The 21,532-nt window shown below is 41.0% G+C and overlaps 1 protein-coding gene across 1 annotated transcript in view; it reads left to right on the top strand.

Moving 5' to 3' along the window:
- The window catches only part of LOC124121190 (calcium/calmodulin-dependent protein kinase kinase 1-like), a 226,473-nt gene that overhangs the window by 12,932 nt on the left and 192,009 nt on the right, over positions 1–21,532 (top strand). Inside the window, exon 2 of the mRNA XM_048396109.1 lies at positions 10,042–10,151. Within this exon, the coding sequence (XP_048252066.1) occupies positions 10,142–10,151 (10 nt within the window). The 5' untranslated portion in view covers positions 10,042–10,141. The remainder of the gene's footprint in view (positions 1–10,041; positions 10,152–21,532) is intronic.

The raw sequence follows: 21,532 nt of genomic DNA, 5'->3' as shown, positions 1-21,532 counted from the left end.
GGGCTTACGAGTACTATAATGCATAAGATCAATATGAGGAGAGTCACGCAGTCGCAATATTCCTTTACTATCTATCGTAAACTTTGAATAGTCACGGCCTATTGGGATAACATAATTTTTATCATCTTTTAATGCATCGTAAAAATCATTGACGGACGATTGTAAAAGTTCATCGTTAAGACTACTAAACCTGGTTTCATCAGTACCCTCTTCAGTTCGATTCGGATCATCAAAGGTACTTAGATCAAAGTCATTAATATCAAAATCAGTCATTTTTATATTAAACATAGGGTACATAATTTCAATATAAACAATGTCTTCACAATACGGACGCAAGTTAAACCCACAACGTAGACTTCGAGATCCATTAGGGGTCAAAGCAATTCGTCAGTCTGTAACTATAACTAATAACCCTAGTACCATCGATCAGAATCAAATCCTAATCTCGGCGCACACGATGTGTTAGTTCCGGGAACTGTCCGACTAGCGTTTACGATTAGTTTGACTTCTACAGACGTTAACAGGGAGCCCGTTCAGAACATAGGTCGTGCTATCGTTAAGAAAATCGCCATTAAAATTAGCGGTAATGAGGTTTTGAGTATCGACGATAGCGATGTATACTATTGCTACATGGATCTCTGGAGAACGGATAAAGAGCGGGAAAACTTACAGTACCAAGGTATTTGTAATAAGAACACATTGAGACTGCGCGTGGACGCTGATAATGGTGATGGTACCATCGTAAAAGATAAGGCCGTTGCCGACGCATTAGGTAACAGATTCTATATTCCCCTAGACTTTGAATTACTAGATTCCCACATGCCCTTTTATCAAGCATCCCTAGGCGATAGGTTAGAATACGAACTCACTTTTAATGACTACGGTAGAGTAATCAGATCTGCTAATGAAGATGCTAGCTATTCCATTGACAATATATCGCTGGAGTACGATATGATAACGGATCCCGAATTAGCCAGACAAATTCGTAACCAGTATACCGGAAGTTTAGCCATTTTGTACGATCGAGTTCTGCGACACCGAAAGATCACGAGGGACAAAAAAGATACGATGTGGAATATCAATCTAAACGTCCCCACGAGGTCGTTGAAGGGTATTTTAATGTTGTTCAAGGACCCCTCCGATGCGTTTAAAAGAAATACCGAGAAGTTCTACAATCCCAAGATTACAAAAGTAGAATTGACTATCGAGGGCGTTCCTAATCAACTATATAGCCAAGGAATGCTAGCGTATCACCAGTGGGATGAGATTAAAAAACTTCCTTCTATAAAACGTTCTCCAGAAGTTAACGCGGTCGTGAAAGATCTGTCTCTCGGGAGTGTATCGATGGGTGAATACCTCACAACGAAGTACGCGCTATGGCTCGACATGCGAACAACGGACGATGACCAACTACACGGCAGTGGGAGGAGAATAGAAAATGCTAGCGAGGGTGCCACCATACAGACAACGAAGCTTCAGGTAGCGGCTGGTAAATTAAACATATATTTGTACGTGATTATGGATGCGCAACTTAATATACAGAATGGGAGATTCGTGCAAGCAATCTATTGATAATCTTTTACCTAAAGATCCGCACTGCGCTATCATATGCGGGCAAACGGGCTGCGGAAAAACAGCTTTTATTCTAGATATTTTAGAAAGTCAATATCGGGACGTTTTTGATCATATTATTATTCTGTGACCGACTATAAGCGTTAATAAAACCTACCTATCGAGAGATTGGGTAATGAATGACGACGGGGTACACAGAGTCGATCCGGGCGATGGTTTACAAGACTGCCTCCGAGTATGTCACGAAAGATACAAAGGACAATCGACCCTCTTCGTAATAGACGACTGCAGCGCGAGTAAAGAACTAACAAAAAAGAAAGATATGCTTTCGTATTTAGCATTCTACGGTCGGCATACTCAACATAGCGTTTGGGTACTTACTCAAAAATACAACTCTGTCCTGAAAGATCTCAGAGAGCAGACCAAATGGGTAGCACTGTTTCATTGCAAAGACCGAGATTCATTCGAGGAATGTTTACGCGAAAATGATGTCATTTATACCAAGGGGGAACGAGATAAAGTCAGAAAAGTGTTAGCGGCAACGAAGCACTGTAAACTCGTATTAAAAACCGTTCAACCAGCTGCTTATGCAATTGCTTAGCAAAATGTAGCAAATTGTAGCAACTGCTTAGCAAAATTATAGCAAAATGTAGCAAAATTATAGCAAAATGAAGCAAAAATGTAGGAAAATGTAGCAAATTGAACATTAGCGGTTAATATTACATAAAATGTGGTTCGAAATCCTCATTCTTTCGCAACAGTTCATTATTACGGGATGTATTGGATATGTTATATTATATTATGTTAGACTTAAATATCTCCTTAGGTAGTACATTATGGAATGCGACGAACTCATCGAACAAATGCTCAAAGAATCTGATGCAGATCAAAAAACACATCAACATGCTGATAAATCTTTAGATAAACATAGAGAAAGACTTGCCGCTTTGGTAGCCGGTGGAAAATGTTCCCAATATTTGGGAGAAAATTATACCATCGACAAAATTGATAACATGACCGACGAAGAAATTAAAAAACTGTACGCGCGTTACGAGTCTAGACTGGGAGCTACCATGACTAAAACGATAGGGTCTTCTATATTACAACTATACACAGCCGTAGCTAGTACGTTTCTCCCCATCCCGGCAGAACATCGCCTGTATTTATGCGAATCTCTCGAGAAAGACCCATTCATCGAACACGCCAGAAGCGCAGTGAGCTGTGAGTTTTATCATAGATACGGAATGTTCTTAGCTCCGTTCACCACAGCTTTAATAACGGCTAGGTATTGTCAATTTAAACATACGTGCCCACTTAATAATATAAATGGAGACACAACAGATTGCGGAAACACAATCACAACAGGTGACACCACAGATTGTGAACACACAACAGATTGCGGAACAACAAGTGAATGAGGAACCACCACATGTGAATGAGAAAACAAAAAAACAACCCAGAGTGACAAAGAATCCTTTGAAAATAGCTGCAGGAAGAAAGGGAGGGCTGGCGAGGAAAGCAAAATTAATAAATAATTCAAATATTAATCCGATTAAAACATGGGCACTAGTAGGAGTTGCTGGTATAGCGGTTGTATGGTTCTTTTATAAGACCGGAGAAGAGAAAACGTCACCCCCGCCGCAACAACAAGTTCAATTAGAGGTTAGTCCTCATATAATGCTATAAGAAGCATGACTACTCCAGCTACAGACGGTAAAATGTTGGTAAACGCGACGTATCATTCAGCGGTGGTCACCGGCTTGGCCATTGGCTATGCCCGTATGGCTAAAATGATTACTAAAGCCACACCTCCCAAGCTAGATTTTAATGGATATGACATACCAATGATGGTTCTGGATATTGGATTAGCTATGGCAACGAAGGATATGCTCATCAAACAAGGACTTATCCCGGAAGACATAATGAAGTAATTAAACATTTGAATATTTTATATTATTATACATATGGCATCAATTGCGATGATGGTCGGTGGAGCTGTTGTTAATGCTCTAGCTTTTTCGGGGAGTAATTTTTTATTTTCTAGTATGAGAGGTTCGGAGCAGAAAAGACATAATAAAGCTTTAGAACAACTCCAAGCAGCCCAGTCACAATGGGCCAGAAATAGGACATTTAGATTAGACTTTATTCATGAAAAACTGCTTAAGGAAGGACATTCAATTCAAACGTTTAAGGATGTCGAATCTGCCATGCACGAATACTTCCTCGTTTATGGGAAAAAACTAGACCCAATACCAAGACCAACAATGAGTCAGTTTTATACACCGTCAGAGGAACAAAAGAACCGAGAGGTCACATTTATTATTATTGGATTGACTTCTCTATTGATTTTCAGCTATACCAGAGTGACCTAGTTTAGAGCGATCTATAAATAGCATAATCAATATCTCACAGTGTAGCTGTGATTTGCATTTAGACAAATGATATGATAGATGTATATACCATGAATAACTGCAAGTTTACACTCATGGGAAAGACTACCCTTTGTAACCGACGCTGTGTTGATTTTTTTTACTGCGGCATACACAATTATTACATCAGGCGCGGAAACATTAACTATACGTGTTCTGTATGCGGGATAGGGGTCAAAGGTCGTTATTGTTTATGTAAGGAACACGGTGCTGATAGGGTCAGGAACCAGATTATTTATGCTAGGAAGAGAGATTACATCAATGAGAGGAATAGGTTGGGGAGAATATGTATTTAGATATATGAAAACAACCAATTAGACATTTGTCTCATTTTGCATATACCATTCAACCACAATGGTTTTTGTCAGAGAATTAAAAGCTATGGCAAAGCAAAGTGGACTGCGTGGATATTCTCGTATGAGAAAAGCTGAATTGATGGATTTACTCGGTTTGGAATACAACAGACCCCAGACTGTTAGAGAACTCAAAGTTCGAGCGAGAAACAGTGGGCTGAGAGGTTATTCTCGAATGAGAAGAGCTGAATTGATCGCTTTACTAGATAATAATCAACCTAATGATAATGTTGATATTGATAATGTTGATAATGATGATGATAATCAACAACAAGAATTAATATTTGTACCCACATCCGCCGGCGTTGGTAAATATCTAAGAGGTTGGAAGATGGATATTAATTCCAACATGGATGTTAACGATATTAAGCCCATCATATGGAGTAAAATTAACGAGGAGTTAGATGATTTACATAGTATAAAATACCAGCTGACGATTAAAATGTCATTGAGTAAAAGTAACACAGATGATAGCACCGAATATACCGAACCATATTTCCGTAGCAATCAAGAAGTTATAACCGAATCCGATACTATAAACTCATCATTAGATACATCAATTCAGAGGATACAGGAAACTTTAGAACGCTGGACTAATAGAGGTTCGGGTTGGGGTGTGGATAAAATCGATAGTTTATATTTAGATATAGCAAATTATATGCCTTTCAAAGGTGGATCTTATATAGATTTACCTCCGTATTATAAGAAGAAAAAAGCCATAATTAACGTAAAAAATAAATCCGATGACTGTTTAAGAATGATGATAAGATCTGCATTGTTCCCCGTAGACAAAAATCCGGATAGACCTTCTAGCTATCCCCAAAACGATGGACTCAACTTCGATGGTATAGATGAACCTACACCAATATCACAAATTGATAAGGTGGAAAAGCAAAATAATTTAGCTATAAATGTTTTCGGACATTCTAAAGGAATTGTTGTACACAGGATAAGCTCCGCTCCGGAAAATATCCCCAGAATTAATTCATTTCTGATCGAAAAAGTTGGTAAATATCATTATACGTGGATAAAGAGTTTAAACAAGCTATTATACGATCAAACTAAATATAAGGGAAAGAAATATTTCTGTGAAAGATGCCTGCATGGGTACAGCAGACAAGATCTATTAGAAGCCGATAAAGAAGACTGTAGAGGTGTTGGACAGAATGCTATCAGGATCGATATGCCTAAAGAAGGAAAAAATATATTAAAATTTGAACATTATTGTAATCAAATGCCAGTACCGTACGTAATTTACGCCGACTTCGAAGCGCTTATCAAACCCATAGAAAATACCAACCGTAGCAATACTGATAATAGTTTTACGTACAAAACTCAAGAACATATTCCTTGTGGGTTTGGATACATAGTTGTAAGGTATGATGGGAAAACAAACCCGCCCGTGATTTACAGAGGACCCGATGCAGCGGGAAAGTTCCTAGAATATCTACAAAATGAAGAGAGAATAATCAGGGAAAAATTATCGTGTAAGAAACCCATGCGTATGACGAGGGATGATTGGAGTGCTCATAAGAAGTCAACGAGTTGTCACGTTTGTAATAAACCCCTGGATGGGGATTCCGTAAGAGATCATTGTCACGTCACGGGTAATTATCGGGGAGCCGCTCATAACGAGTGTAACTTGAAACTAAAAATGAATGCTCAAACAATACCCTTCCCCGTTGTGTTTCATAACCTTAGGGGATACGATTCACATCTCATTATGCAAGCTATCTCGAAGACCGACGGCGGTTTAACGTGCATTCCTAATAATATGGAAAAATACATATCGTTCTCGTTGACTAAACCTATACATTATAGGGACAAGGATGGGAAATCTAGAACAAAGCAAAGTAATGGGCTTAGATTCATAGACTCCGTACAGTTTCTGTTATCTTCCCTGGACAATTTAGCTAATGCGAACAATCCCGATGACTTCGCGATAACAAATAAATATACCGATAAGATAACTCGTCATTTGTTGCTGAGAAAAGGTGTATATCCTTACGAATATATGGATGATTGGTCTAGATTCGAAGAAACTGAATTACCACCCCTCGAATCATTCTATAGTAACTTAACAGAATCTAGAATAACAGATGCTGATTATGAACACGCTCTGACGGTCTGGGATAAATTAGGTTGTAAGAATTTAGGCGATTATCACGATCTGTACTTAAAAACCGATGTACTGTTACTCGCCGATATATTCGAGATATTTAGAAAGACGTGTTCAAACAATACGGCTTGGACCCCGCATGGTACTATTCCAGTCCCGGACTATCGTGGGATGCATTGTTGAAGAAGACCGGCATAGAACTAAAACTACTCACAGATTACGATATGCACTTGTTTATTGAGAAAGGATTAAGAGGTTGTATATCGATGGCAGCTAAAAGGTATTCTAAGGCTAATAATAAATAAGTGGAAGGATACGATCCCAGTAAACCCGACACGCACATATTATATCTCGACGCCAACAATTTGTACGGATGGGCTATGAGTCAACCTTTACCCACGGGTGGTTTTGAATGGGTCGATGATATTAATGTGAATAATATCCATAATATCGAAGTGAATAAAGGGTACATACTAGAAGTTGACTTGGAATATCCAAGTTCGTTACATAAAGATCATAACAGTTATCCGCTAGCTCCCGAAAGATTAATGGTTAATAAAGATTGGATGTCGGAATATCAACGCTCCTTGATGGGTAATAGTAGGTTAGCTAACGTAGAAAAACTCGTACCAAATTTGATGGATAAAACAAAATATATAGTTCACTACAGAAATCTCAAGTTGTATCTATCGTTAGGTATGAAACTTAAGAAAATACACAGAGTTCTAAAGTTTGATCAAAGCCCTTGGATGGAGCCCTATATAAGGTTGAACACAGATTTAAGAAAGATAGCTACCAGCGATTTCGAAAAGAATCTGTATAAGCTCATGAATAACTCGGTATTTGGTAAAACTATGGAGAATCTAAGGAAGCGTGTTGATGTTAAATTAGTCAGATCTAATGAGGAAGAAAGACTCAGGAAACTTATAGCCAGTCCGGCTTTTAACAGAAGCAAGATATTCGATAACGACTTAGCCGCGTTGCATATGCAGAAGAGTAATATAAAATTCAACAGACCGGTGTACGTCGGTATGAGTATTCTCGACTTGTCAAAACATTTAATGTATGACTTTTATTACAACGAACTTAAGAAGCAATACGGCGATAGATGCGAGGTGTTATATACCGAAACAGATTCTTTGTTGATGGAAATACAAACCGAGGATGTGTATAAAGATATGGCAGAAAAAATAGATATGTACGACACGAGCGATTATCCTAAAGATAATCCACTGCACAGCGTAGTAAATAAAAAGGTGTTAGGTAAGATGAAGGATGAATGTGCTGGGACCCCTATAGCAGAGTATGTAGGATTAAGACCTAAGATGTATTCTATAAAGAAGTCCGATAATGGAGAGATAAGAAAAGCCAAGGGCGTTAAGAAGTATGTTGTAAAAAAGCATATCAAACACGAACAGTATAAAGAATCATTATTCAACGGTAGAACGTTCAAACACGAGATGAACTCTTTAAGAAGTTACAATCATAGGATATATGGATTAAGAATGAACAAGACATCATTATCCCCCTTAGATACAAAGAGATGGATTGATAATGATGGTGTAAATACCTATGCTTATGGTTATGGTGGTAATACCGTACCGTCGGGAACTATGAACAACTCTTCTCGTACAAATGCCCTACCCGGTCCATCTTGAAGATAATAAAGAATAGGCTCTCCTTCTTTCGTAACCAATCGACTAATGTTATACGTCTTAAGGGACCATATGGGATCGGTTGCGCGACGTAGGCCTCCTTCGAGTTCACCTGCCTGGTATAAATATCTTACCCTTACTCTATCCGGAAGTTTTCGTTCTTTGCCTCTCCTCGGTGCTGAAGATTCGGAAGTCACTGATTTCATTTTAATAGCATGGGATGGTTTCTTCCCTATTAATCTCGTTACTTCATTATTCAGCGCTGATACAACGGCTGATAATCGTGTCACCCATTCGGTTGATCTCAATCGTTCCGATTTCATTTCGATCCCATACTGATAGCCAAACAAACGTTCCGCTAATGTCCTGTTAAATCTTTCAACGATAGCTTGACTGCGGTGGGCCTCTCTTTCACCACGGACGATTTTGACATCGTTCTTTGTTAACGGTTTAGTTACCGATCCCATAAACTCGCGACCAGGATCTACTTGAAATAGCTTAGGCCATTTTAGTGGTCCGCGTTTATATATGCGACTCATTGCATTAGCTACCTCTGTTGATTCTTTCGATGTTAATGGCTCAGCCTCTTTGTATCGACTAGTCACATCCACTACTGTTAAAGCGTATTTATACGTTATGCGTTTTACCTTATCGTGGGGAAGAAACAAGAGGTCAGCCTGATGAACTTCATTCGTCGTAAAAATATCAAACTTCTTCCTCGGTATATAACGCGGTGCCGGTAAATATATTTGCCACATCGCTTGTTTCTTTAACCAATCCTTGGTCACATCTTGAGATACCTTAGCCGCGGTGGCTAATTTTTTTATTGCTCCTACACCTTTCCAATATCCTCGTGGGCTATAGTAAATTTTATCCATTATTAATTAATATTGATATTTCTTTTAAAACGACTTTCGTTGAATCACATCATCATTTTTATACTAATAGAAGCAATGATTGGCCCCAGGTATTGGTGAGCTAGAGCCAATCTCATGACTATCGTTGAATCGCATAATCATTTTGGCATAAAAAATTCCATCTGTAGTAGCAGTATAGGTATATGAATCCGGCTCCAGTGGAAGTGAGCCAGAACCCCTATTACCTATACTACTATTTATAAGTAATATCTCCAGCTTTCTGTCAGAATTTATACTCAGACTAAAATTATCTTATGAACAGAATTGGTGCGCAGCTCTTTCATCAAGCTCAAAACCAACTCTTTACAGTTTATTCAAAACAAATTTCGGCTTAGAAACATATTTAAAAGAATTATCAATTTTTAAATATAGACATGCCCTTGCGCAATTTTGATACTTTTGCCACCAGCTCCGAATTGAGACTGGGAGGTATAAAAAAGAGTTGAAATCTTAAAGGGTGTGTCTGGTTTGCAATCAAAATCAAATTGAAGATGATTTATGTACATTTAAGACGAAAATATATACCCAAAAAGTTTTACCTGTACCCCTCCATACATACGTTTAATATTTTAATGGCATCAAATAATGTATTAATCATATTAACGTATTCATTTACAAAGCAGTGAAACTACGTCTTGTGTAAATCACCTAAAATTTACTTTTGTATTATAATGTTTCTCTCTCACTGTATACTCTGTGATGTATAATGGGCCTCTGGCCTACAATACCAAATGAAAAAAGACTTTACCAGCTGGAAAATATGAATGGAATTCTCCATACCAGGGTGGCAAGAAATGCAATAGTACACATTGTATTAATGGTAATCTGTTAATATCTTTGGCTATGTAACCACAAATAATGCCCAAATCCCTGCTACTTCCAAAAAGCTTGAATGCACACACACAATATATATATATATATATATATATATATATATATATATATATATATATATATATATATATATATATATATATTGTCTCTTTATTGTTGCAGTTTGACCAGTTATGAGGGGAGACAACTCTGTGGGCCATACTGCTGTCCATGACTGCATTGTGACAAGCTCCTGACACTGCAGCTCACTCACTCGCCTGCCATGGGAATAGGTAAATTGGGGAGCAGGGCTAGGGGTACACACAATTCGAGATTGCTTTTAATCCACTCTCACCACACAGCCTGATGACACATGACACTTCTACAAGTTCTGGATGAACAGATACAGCTACAAATGTAATTTGTTGCATCAGTGAACATCAGTCCTGATCCCACAGCCTGACATGCTGATTACATAAAGGAACAGCGGTCCTGATCCCACAGCCTGACATGCTGACTACATCAGCTGTCCTAATCCCAGAGCCCGACATGCTAATTACATAAGTGGTCCTGATCCCACAGCCTGACATGCTGATTACATCAGTGAACAGTGGTCCTGATCCCACAGCCTGACATGCTGATTACATCAGTGAACAGTGGTCCTGATCCAACAGTCTTACATGCTAATTACATCAGTGGTCCTGATCCCACAGCCTGACATGCTGATAACATCAGCGGTCCTGATCCCACAGCCTGACATACTAATTACATCAGTGGTCCTGATCCTACAGCCTCACATGCTAATTCCATCAGTGAACAGTGGTCCTGATCCCACAGCCTGACATACTAATTACATCAGTGGTCCTGATCCCACAGCCTGACATACTGATTACATAAATGGTACTGATCCCACAGCCTGACATGCTAATTACATCAGTGAACAGTGGTCCTGATCCCACAGCCCAACATGCTAATTACATCAGTGAACAATGGTCCTGATCCCACAGCCTGACATGCTAATTACATCAGTGAACAGTGGTCCTGATCCCACAGCCTGACATGCTGATTACATCAGTGAACAGTGGTCCTGATCCCACAGCCTGACATGCTAATTACATCAGTGAACAGTGGTCCTGATCCCACAGCCTGACATGCTTATTACATCAGTGGTCCTGATCCCACAGCCTGACATACTAATTACATCAGTGGTCCTGATCCCACAGCCTGACATACTGATTACATAAATGGTCCTGATCCCACAGCCTGACATGCTAATTACATCAGTGGTCCTGATCCCACAGCCTGACATGCTAAATACATCAGTGGTCCTGATCCCACAGCCTGACATGCTGATTACATAAGTGGTCCTGATCCCACAGCCTGACATGCTGATTACATAAGTGGTCCTGATCCCACAGCCCGACATGCTAATTACATCAGCGGTCCTGATCCCACAGCCTGACATGCTGATTACATCAGTGAACAGTGGTCCTGATCCAACAGCCTGACATGCTAATTAGATCAGCGGTCCTGATCCCACAGCCTGACATGCTGATTACATAAATGAACAGCGGTCCTGATCCCACAGCCTGACATGCTATTTACATAAGTGGTCCTGATCCCACAGCCTGACATACTGATTACATCAGTGGTCCTGATCCCACAGCCTGACATGCTGATTACATAAGTGGTCCTGATCCCACAGCCTGACATGCTGATAACATTAGTGAACAGTGGTCCTGATCCCACAGCCTGACATGCTGATTACATCAGTGGTCCTGATCCCACAGCCTGACATGCTGATTACATAAGTGGTCCAGATCCCACAGCCTGACATACTGATTATGTAAGTGGTCCTGATCCCACAGCCTGACATACTGATTACATCAGTGGTACTGATCCCACAGCCTGACATGCTGATTACATAAATGGTCCTGATCCCACAGCCTGACATGCTGATTACATCAGTGGTCCTGATCCCACAGCCTGACATGCTAATTACATCAGTGGTCCTGATCCCACAGCCTGACATGCTGATTACATAAGTGGTCCTGATCCCACAGCCTGACATGCTGATTACATAAATGAACAGCGGTCCTGATCCCACAGCCTGACATGCTGATTACATAAGTGGTCCTGATCCCACAGCCTGACATGCTGATTACATAAGTGGTCCTGATCCCACAGCCTGACATGCTGATTACATAAGTGGTCCTGATCCCACAGCCTGACATGCTGATTACATAAATGAACAGCGGTCCTGATCCCACAGCCTGACATGCTGATTACATAAGTGGTCCTGATCCCACAGCCTGACATGCTGATTACATAAGTGGTCCTGATCCCACAGCCTGACATGCTGATTACATAAGTGGTCCTGATCCCACAGCCTGACATGCTGATTACATAAGTGGTCCAGATCCCACAGCCTGACATGCTGACTACGTCAGTGAAGAGCGGTCCTGATCCCACCTTGCTTGACACTTGACATTAAGGGCCAAGGAATGAAAGAAGCCAGTGTATCTGCACAGACATTGATGGATACTGGCGGGCTAAAATGGTAATGAGACTGTTGACCTCCTTCCGCCTTGTAGGCAGCTTTAGTTGTATGATACCCAGGGAGCTGAGAATGCAATTCAAGTTCACACAATGATCCATTGACCAGAGTAATAATATAGCACATGTGTAGGCATGAAATTTGGTGTTGTTGAAATGTAATCATCATCATTACAATCACATCACTCTGCATAACTTCTGTTTACATAAATCACTTGCCTTTGTGGATGTACAAAATACTATTTCACTCATGCAGAAAGAGAATCCCCTGTACCTCATGCTTTTCATAAGAGTTGACACAATTGATGATCTAGTGGTGAGGATCTGTGACTGATTGTTTGTTATTTACCCTATTGGTGTGGATTGTTTCTCATGCTTTCATTCACTGGCTTTCATGGTCCAGACTTGGTTATTTGCAGACATGAGATAGCTGGAATATAGCTCACTGTGATCTGAGGCAACATTCACTCACAAGTTCATAACACACACATGTGGTCAGGGAAGTACATAGTAACCAAACTGCTTGAGTAGATGTACATTTAACACGGCTTCATCTGCTGTGGACTTGATGGAACTAGGGAGATTTAACTGTCTTGTCGCATGCAGTAATTATAGGAAGTCGCTCATCTGTTTGGCCAGGGTGTAGAGTACAACCAGAGGCTGTGGAGTGTGATGGACATCCAGATGTAATTGCAGCTCAGACAGTTTAACAGTCAGCTCATTGTCAAAGCCTCCGTTGAGCAGAGCTTTGTAATACTGACCAGTCATTGAGAAAGAGATAGAAGTTGGTCCTACCGTAAATCATACTGGTATAACAGACTCCATTCACATGATCCACAAGATTGATTATCAGTGATGCAGGGAGTGCACTGCAGTGTACAGTATGCTAATTGCTATCCCTTGTTTTGTGCTAATGGATACAAGCCCATTTTCAGATGATGTCTTTTGTCAATTGATCCTTTGGGCTCTGCTCCCCATTCACTTTAGTTACTGACCTTGCTGCGTTTGGATTCTCCTTCACTGTTGCAGACGTGTGTATTTTGTCAAGGAGCACTGACATATTTGTGTAGCAGGGTTGTTGGGCGGGCGTGACTTGTCAAGGAACAATGGCATATTTGTGTAGCAGGGTAGGTAGTTGGATGTGACTTGTCAAGGAACAATGGCATATTTGTGTAGCAGGGTTGTTGGGCGGGCGTGACTTGTCAAGGAACAATGGCATATTTGTGTAGCAGGGTTGTTGTTGGGGCGTGACTTGTCAAGGAACAATGATATATTTGTGAGGCAGGGTAGTTGGGTGGGTGTGGCTTGTCAAAGAACAATGGCATATTTGTGTAGCAGGGTAGGTAGTTGGATGTGACTTGTCAAGGAACAATGATATATTTGTGTAGCAGGGTAGTTGGGTGGGTGTGGCTTGTCAAAGAACAATGGCATATTTGTGTAGCAGGGTAGGTAGTTGGATGTGACTTGTCAAGGAACAATGGCATATTTGTGTAGCTGGGTTGTTGGGTGGGTGTGGCTTGTCAAGGAACAATGGCATATTTATGTAGCAGGGTAGGTAGTTGGATGTGACTTGTCAAGGAACAATGGCATATTTGTGTAGCAGGGTTGTTGGGCGGGCGTGACTTGTCAAGGAACAATGATATATTTGTGAAGCAGGGTAGTTGGGTGGGTGTGGCTTGTCAAAGAACAATGGCATATTTGTGTAGCAGGGTAGGTAGTTGGATGTGACTTGTCAAGGAACAATGGCATATTTGTGTAGCAGGGTAGTTCGGTGGGTGTGGCTTGTCAAAGAACAATGGCATATTTGTGTAGCAGGGTAGGTAGTTGGATGTGACTTGTCAAGGAACAATGGCATATTTGTGTAGCTGGGTTGTTGGGTGGGTGTGGCTTGTCAAGGAACAATGGCATATTTATGTAGCAGGGTAGGTAGTTGGATGTGACTTGTCAAGGAACAATGGCATATTTGTGTAGCAGGGTTGTTGTTGGGGCGTGACTTGTCAAGGAACAATGATATATTTGTGAGGCAGGGTAGTTGGGTGGGTGTGGCTTGTCAAAGAACAATGGCATATTTGTGTAGCAGGGTAGGTAGTTGGATGTGACTTGTCAAGGAACAATGGCATATTTGTGTAGCAGGGTAGTTGGGTGGGTGTGGCTTGTCAAAGAACAATGGCATATTTGTGTAGCAGGGTAGGTAGTTGGATGTGACTTGTCAAGGAACAATGGCATATTTGTGTAGCTGGGTTGTTGGGTGGGTGTGGCTTGTCAAGGAACAATGGCATATTTATGTAGCAGGGTAGGTAGTTGGATGTGACTTGTCAAGGAACAATGGCATATTTGTGTAGCTGGGTTGTTGGGTGGGTGTGGCTTGTCAAGGAAAAATGGCATATTTATGTAGCAGGGTTGTTGGGGCGTGACTTGTCAAGGAACAATGGCATATTTGTGTAGCAGGGTTGTTGGGCAGGCGTGACTTGTCAAGGAACAATGGCATATTTATGTAGCAGGGTTGTTGGGCGGGCGTGACTTGTCAAGGAACAATGGCATATTTGTGTAGCAGGGTTGTTGGGCGGGCGTGACTTGTCAAGGAACAATGGCATATTTGTGTAGAAGGGTTGTTGGGCGGGCGTGACTTGTCAAGGAACAATGGCATATTTGTGTAGCAGGGTTGTTTGGGCGTGACTTGTCAAGGAACAATGGCATATTTATGTAGCAGGGTTGTTGGGCGGGCGTGATTTGTCAAGGAACAATGGCATATTTGTGTAGCAGGGTAGTTGGGTGGGTGTGGCTTGTCAAAGAAGAATGACATGTTTGTGTAGCAGGGTAGGTGGGTGGGTGTGGCTTGTCAAAGAGGAATGACATGTTTGTGTTGCAGGGTAGTTCGGTGGGTGTGGCTTGTCACGGAAGAATGACATGTTTGTGTAGCAGGGTAGTTGGGTGGGTGTGGCTTCTCAAGGAGATGTGCCATATTTGTGAAGCAGAGTAGGTGGGTGGGTGTGGCTTGTCAAAGAGGAATGACATGTTTGTGTAGCAGGGTTGTAGGGTGGGTGTGGCTTGTCAAAGAAGAATGACATGTTTGTGTAGCCGGGTAGTTGGGTGGGTGTGTCGTTGGTGTTTGTGTTTGTAACCTCCAGAGGAAATTAAGAGTCTTTGAGAATTTGTGTAACACTCAGAACATGTCAGTTATTATGTCAAAGACCAAAGTTGTTGTATTTAGAAATGGTGGTTGTTTATCACGTTTCAAAAAGTGGTTTTATAAAGGGAAAAGGGTTGACTCAACTGGTCTAAAACTCTTGATAAGATTGCCCTGCAGGCGAAAAGGGTTTGGATAACTATCCTGAGAGTTATACATTTGCTACAACCTTTTTCACCAGATTTCTACTTCCAAATTTTCAATACGAAGATCGTGCCAGTGCTTCTGTATGGTGCCAAGGTCTAGGGGTTTGAAAATGTTGTAAAATTTGGAAACTGTGCAGTTATTTGCTTGCAAACAGTTTTTGAGTTAAAAATTATCTGCATTAAATAATGCTGTATTGGGAGAGTGTGGCAGATACCCAAATTGTGTATATGCTTTGACCAGATGTTTGAAATATTGGCTGAACATACCAACGATCCCAGACTTCCGTTTACCAAGAAAGTGCTACAATATGTTGTGCCTGTATGATGAACATGGTCGAGTCATTTGGGTAACTAAATTCAGCAATTGTCTCAGAGATGTGTGGATGTTACAAATGTATGGAAACAGAAAGGTTTTTCGAAATATGTTTCAACAACGTTGAAAAGACAATTTTCAGCAGATCTGGCATAGCGAACTTCTTGCAAGTTAAAAAATGTCATATTATGCTTGTTTTAAAACTGAAATGTGAACCTTATTGGTCATTCTCGAATTTGCAAAATATGAAAACAACCCTCACTAGATTCAGACTGAGTTGTCATACTTTGGAAATTGAGAATGGACGGCATTATAAAATTCCAAGAAATTTAAGAAAATGCAAACTTTGTAAATTAGGCTGTGTTGAAACCGAGTACCACTTCCAGCTAATTTGTGCATCATATGTCAAGTTACGGCAACTATATCTCAAAGCAAAGTTCTATTGTCATCCAAACGTTCATAAATTTAATATGCTTCTGTCATCACCAGATACATATATTATTACAAATCTTGCAACATATCTATGTTATGCAAATGAAGTAAGAAATGCAAGGCTGAATGTTTAAAACCCGTCTGTACTCAACTTTTGTACACAAAGGCCTGTGACCTATATGTATTGGAAAAAAATGATTGATTGACCGTTGACAGTCAACAACATAATTCAGGCAGGGTGGCTATAGATCCTGACTCTGATCTTGCTTTGATCGCCAGTGGTGTAGAAGACACCGTGGCTGTCAGCATGTTATGACCGGATTACGCCTTTGCTAAACTGCAGCACCTGAGTTGTCACCCTACAGAATTTGTTGGTATACAGTCCCCAGCCCCAGCCCCAGCCCCAACACACAGCCTTGACCGCCTGGCACGAGAACCATTCTTTGTCGAACAAAGGATACTCATACACTTTCCAAGACGGGGCACAAGCTGTTGTTGCCTCACATCAAACAGACGACCAACTATTGACAGTCTTGTCAAGTCACCTTCTACAAGCAGGAACGTCTCTATGGTGAAGTTCAAGGTGATGTAGAGCGTAAATTGCCTAAAGATGGACAATGGAGCATACATAAATAAATTGGTTTGCTGCGGGTGTCCATCACGTTATGCCTCCTCTCCGCGATTCAGTTTAGGGTTTTGCCAGAGGATACTCCGATGGAGATACGACTGGACCATGTGTGCCTCGTTCACTCTGCGCTAGAGCATTTTGAAAATGCCAGTGGGTCTTCTCTAGGCACAGATGTGGATGTCTAGTCAGAACCTGTTCACCCAGGGACAATGCCTCTGATCTCAGGTCTGCTCCCAGATATTTGAGCCCATCAAGAAGTCTGTGCTGACAGGGCCCAACACAGCTCTAGTGATGTTTAATCGGAAGCTACACCAGATTATCAACGAGGTGTGTCAGGACAAATTGGAACCATTCCAGATGTTTACGATCAACCTTGCTGTATTATGTTCCTTGAGATCTGGGACCGCCTCTGTGGTCTAGTGGTAGAGCGTCCGCCCGGAGAGAAGGGCTAAAACAAAGACTGGTCGGCTCGGAGCCAGTATACTGTGTCTGAGTGGGGTATCCATGATAAAATGCGGCATGATATCTCAGTGAGCTAGCACTATTCATCGGCATCAGTCAGGACTAGTACAAGCAACCACACACACACGTGCATGCACGTCGCTATATAAGCGCATTAATCTTGGACGTGACGTTAAACCCAATTTCACCTCACCTCACCTCCTTGAGATCCTCTCAAGAGGAGACATATTGCTTCGGGACGAGATTCTTTTCCATGCCCTTCCTAGCTAGTTCGTCACACCCTCTCCCCTCAGACAACAATAATGCATCAACACCATCGAGGGGAGAGGGCACCGGTTTTGACTTAGTAGCGGCAACTCAACCATCAACCATGCCTATTTCACCTGGTTTTGTCCAGTTGGGAACAGTGGAGGGCTGGCTTCAAGATATTTCGCTGAAAAACTGGAAGCTTGTCATGTCCAACCGCTGGATTCTTGACGTGGTTCCATCAGTGTCCAGCACTTGTATCCCACCCTCCAGGTCGTCAATTTCATCTGGCATCAAGGTGGAGACAACTTTGCTTCATGTGTTGAAGAAGATTTAGTTTTCTGCTTGCCATGGCAACAGCAGCTAGAGTGTCAGAGCTACATACCATCAACTTCTCCACCCTTACTCACGCACCAAAGTGGAGTAGAATCACTCTGATATCACAACTAGAGTTCATTGCCAAGAATCAGTCTGTGGTGAGAGGTCCGCTAGAACATCAGTAAAACTCCATCCCTTCATAGGTGTCACTGTGGACCATCCTAACAGACACTGTGTCCAGTGCAAGCACTGAAATAATGTCTCAGCTACACAAGAACATTGTCGACACAGGAAATGACTTTTCATCTCCTGCAGGCCTACTTTTGAAAACGTTTGAAAACCACCATCTAGGAAAATTGCTGTCTGCAGAATTATCCCACCTATCTGGAGTGACTGTCAACTAATTCCATCTCTGTGAAGTATTCCCTTGCTCGCTGTCAGTGGAGGTACCATAATATGTTTGCAAATTTCTACCCGCATGAGATATATCCAGTTCTGGAGGGATTATTCTCCCTGGGCCCTTCAGTGGCTTCCCAGTAATCAGCTGCCCTTTTCTACTGAGACAAAAGGCAGGGCAGGGGAGTGGAGGATTTTAGTTTTGCAACCTTTAAGGTCAGTTGACCCTTTGATCATTGTGTCGGCCAAGGGTGGGACAGATCTTATGTGAACAACTGGTCTGCACTAGAATATCTGGAGGTGATCTATAGTTAAATGGAAATGACGACACAATAACAGGTCATCAGCACTGGATGTGACGTCATCAGAACCGAAGAGATCAACACAGACGAGAAGTGATGTCATATGAATGGCAATATAATGGTATTTCAAGTATTTCAAGGTATTGTGCATTTTCTTAAAGTTTCTATGTGTTCATAGATCTCATTGACTGTCAGCATTCATGGATTACTAAATGGTAGATGCCACCAAACCCTCTGGTGAATTCTGACTATGATGTCATGGACATTGAGTGTTCTAAAGGAAATATCAAACAACATAGTTATCATTGTGTATAATTCTAGGAATACCACCTCTAATACATCAGGAAGTCGTCCCTCCCACATTTAGTGGATGTAGGTTATTGGAAAGAAATGATGTGTGTTTCGCTATGCGCATGTGCTGAGGCATTTGACACAATATATGGTATTCTTACTCGGCCTCAGTCCCCGAACTAAACTATTTTCCCCTTGACCCAATCGTAACTGCAATGCTATGGTCCTGAATGAAGCAAGTCTAGATTTCCAAAAAGGGTCTGAATCTCCCACTTCACTGGGGTTCAGTTGAAATGTTGTTTGTCTCTATCCAGGGCTCGAACAATCCACTCATCCGCTCGTATTGGGGAGTGGTAACTGATGTCGGGCAAGCTAAAATTATCAAATACTTGTCCTGACGGACGAGCAGATACTTACAGCAGTTTAATTTATATTGGTTTTGATGTGTGATATATTGACACGGAAATCACGGCCATTCAGCCAATCGATATTTATGTCGCATATAGCATTAAAAATCAGGCTGAGGTTTGTCTCTTGATGTATCTTTGCGCAGGCTTTGCGCTGAAACCAGTCTTTATTTATTGATATAAGCGGCCGGTTGCTAACTAAACTAAAATGGTGGATATGAGAAAGTTTTCTCGTCGGAGGGTCGTGCCGACAAAAAGTTGACTACACAGGCGGAGAAACGAAAACTTAGTCCAAAACAATACGATACACAAAAGCGAAACGTGTTGTACAACCTGCATGGTTGAGTGAATTTGAATTGGCAAAATTTGACGATGATGACAGCAAGTTGTATTGCACTGTCTGTCGAAAATACCCCAAACTATTTGATCCCAAATGTGGACTCGTAACTGGTTTACATCATAATTTCAGAAAAGAAACTTTGAAATTTCACACTAAAAGTGGGAAGCACATTCAGTGCTGTGAACATGATAAAAATTTTGACAAACCCCAGACTGGGCAGTTTGCCAAGTCAATGCAAAAAGTTGACGAAAAAAACAGTGAAGTTTATGAAAAGCTTTTCACAACAGCCTACTATGTTGCAATAGAAGGGGAACCATTTTCAAAATTTCCAAGTTTTTGTCAGTTGCAGTCTAAGAATGGTGTAATACATAGTACAAATTATTTGAATGATCATGCTTGCAAGGCATTCACCCAATTTATAGCAGATGTGTTGAAGAAAGAAACTGCTCAGGATTTGGAAAAAACCAGGTTTGTCAGTATTTTAGCAGATGGTTCAACAGACAAAGGTATCACTGAACAAGAAGTAGTATATGTTAGGTACTTGAGTGAAGATGGTCAGGTGAAAACAAAGCTGGCTAATATTGTTGATCTGGAACATGGTCATGCAAAGGGAGTCAAAGATGGAATTCTTCATGGACTGAATGCTGTAGGTCTAACTGGAGAAAGTTTGTCACAGAAATTACTTGGTATAAACACAGATGGTGCTAATGTTAATCTTGGAAAGAAAGGAGGGGTAGTGAAACTGATTATTGATGAGTTAAAGGAGAATCACAATGCAGAATCCTGTGAAAATTACATTGTTGTTGTGCACTGTATTGCCCACAACTTGGAGCTGGTAGTTTGTGACACAAAGAAGGAATCTAAATACCTGAAAACTTTTGAAGATGTTGTGAAAGGAATCTTTAAACTTTATTACTACTCTCCTAAAAGGAGAAGGGAATTGTATGCTATTGCTAAAAATTTGGATAAAGAGTTAAAACACTATGGAGGAGTGAAAGAGGTGGGATGGGTTTCAAGCCAAAACAGAGCACTCAAATCTTTACTGGATAACTATGAAGTTACGATAGTGCACCTGGGAGAAATTGCATCTGGGCGGGATGATTCTTCTGCAAAAGCCAGAAATTACCTTGCAGAAATGAAAAGTGAAAGATTTCTGAAAATGCTGTATTTTATGATAGACTTTACTGATCTTGTGAGTGAAGTATCCAAAGTGTTCCAGTTACAGAAGACACTCATATCAGAGGCCCAGAGACGAATTGAGGCTTTAAGACAGAAGTTTCTCAAGATGAAGACAAGAAGAGGGAAAATGTTTCAGAAATTCCTAGAAGAAAGTAGAGAAGGGAAGTTCAGAGGAGAACAGATTACATACTGAGAAGAAGGGAAGAACAAAGAAGAAAGATGAAGGAGGAAATGACCTTAACAGGGACATTGACTGCATGTTGGAGTCAATTGACATAGATCTCCAGGAGAGGTTCATCAAACACCTTGGTGGGGAACCACATTCTTTATTCAATGTGTTTGATTTCAAAATGTGGCCAAATTATGAAACAGATTCAGAGAAATTTAGAGAGTATGGAGATTCAGAGATTCAGAGGCTTGTTGAAATATACAGTCCCCTCCTTACAGATGAAGAGAAGACCAGTGCATTTG

Source organism: Haliotis rufescens, unplaced genomic scaffold (assembly GCF_023055435.1).
Source record: "Haliotis rufescens isolate VD_foot unplaced genomic scaffold, xgHalRufe1.0.p SCAF_15, whole genome shotgun sequence".
NCBI classification, from domain to species: domain Eukaryota; kingdom Metazoa; phylum Mollusca; class Gastropoda; order Lepetellida; family Haliotidae; genus Haliotis; species Haliotis rufescens.
Note: the sequence above shows the minus strand (reverse complement) of the source record. Positions and strands in the feature narration are given on the sequence as shown.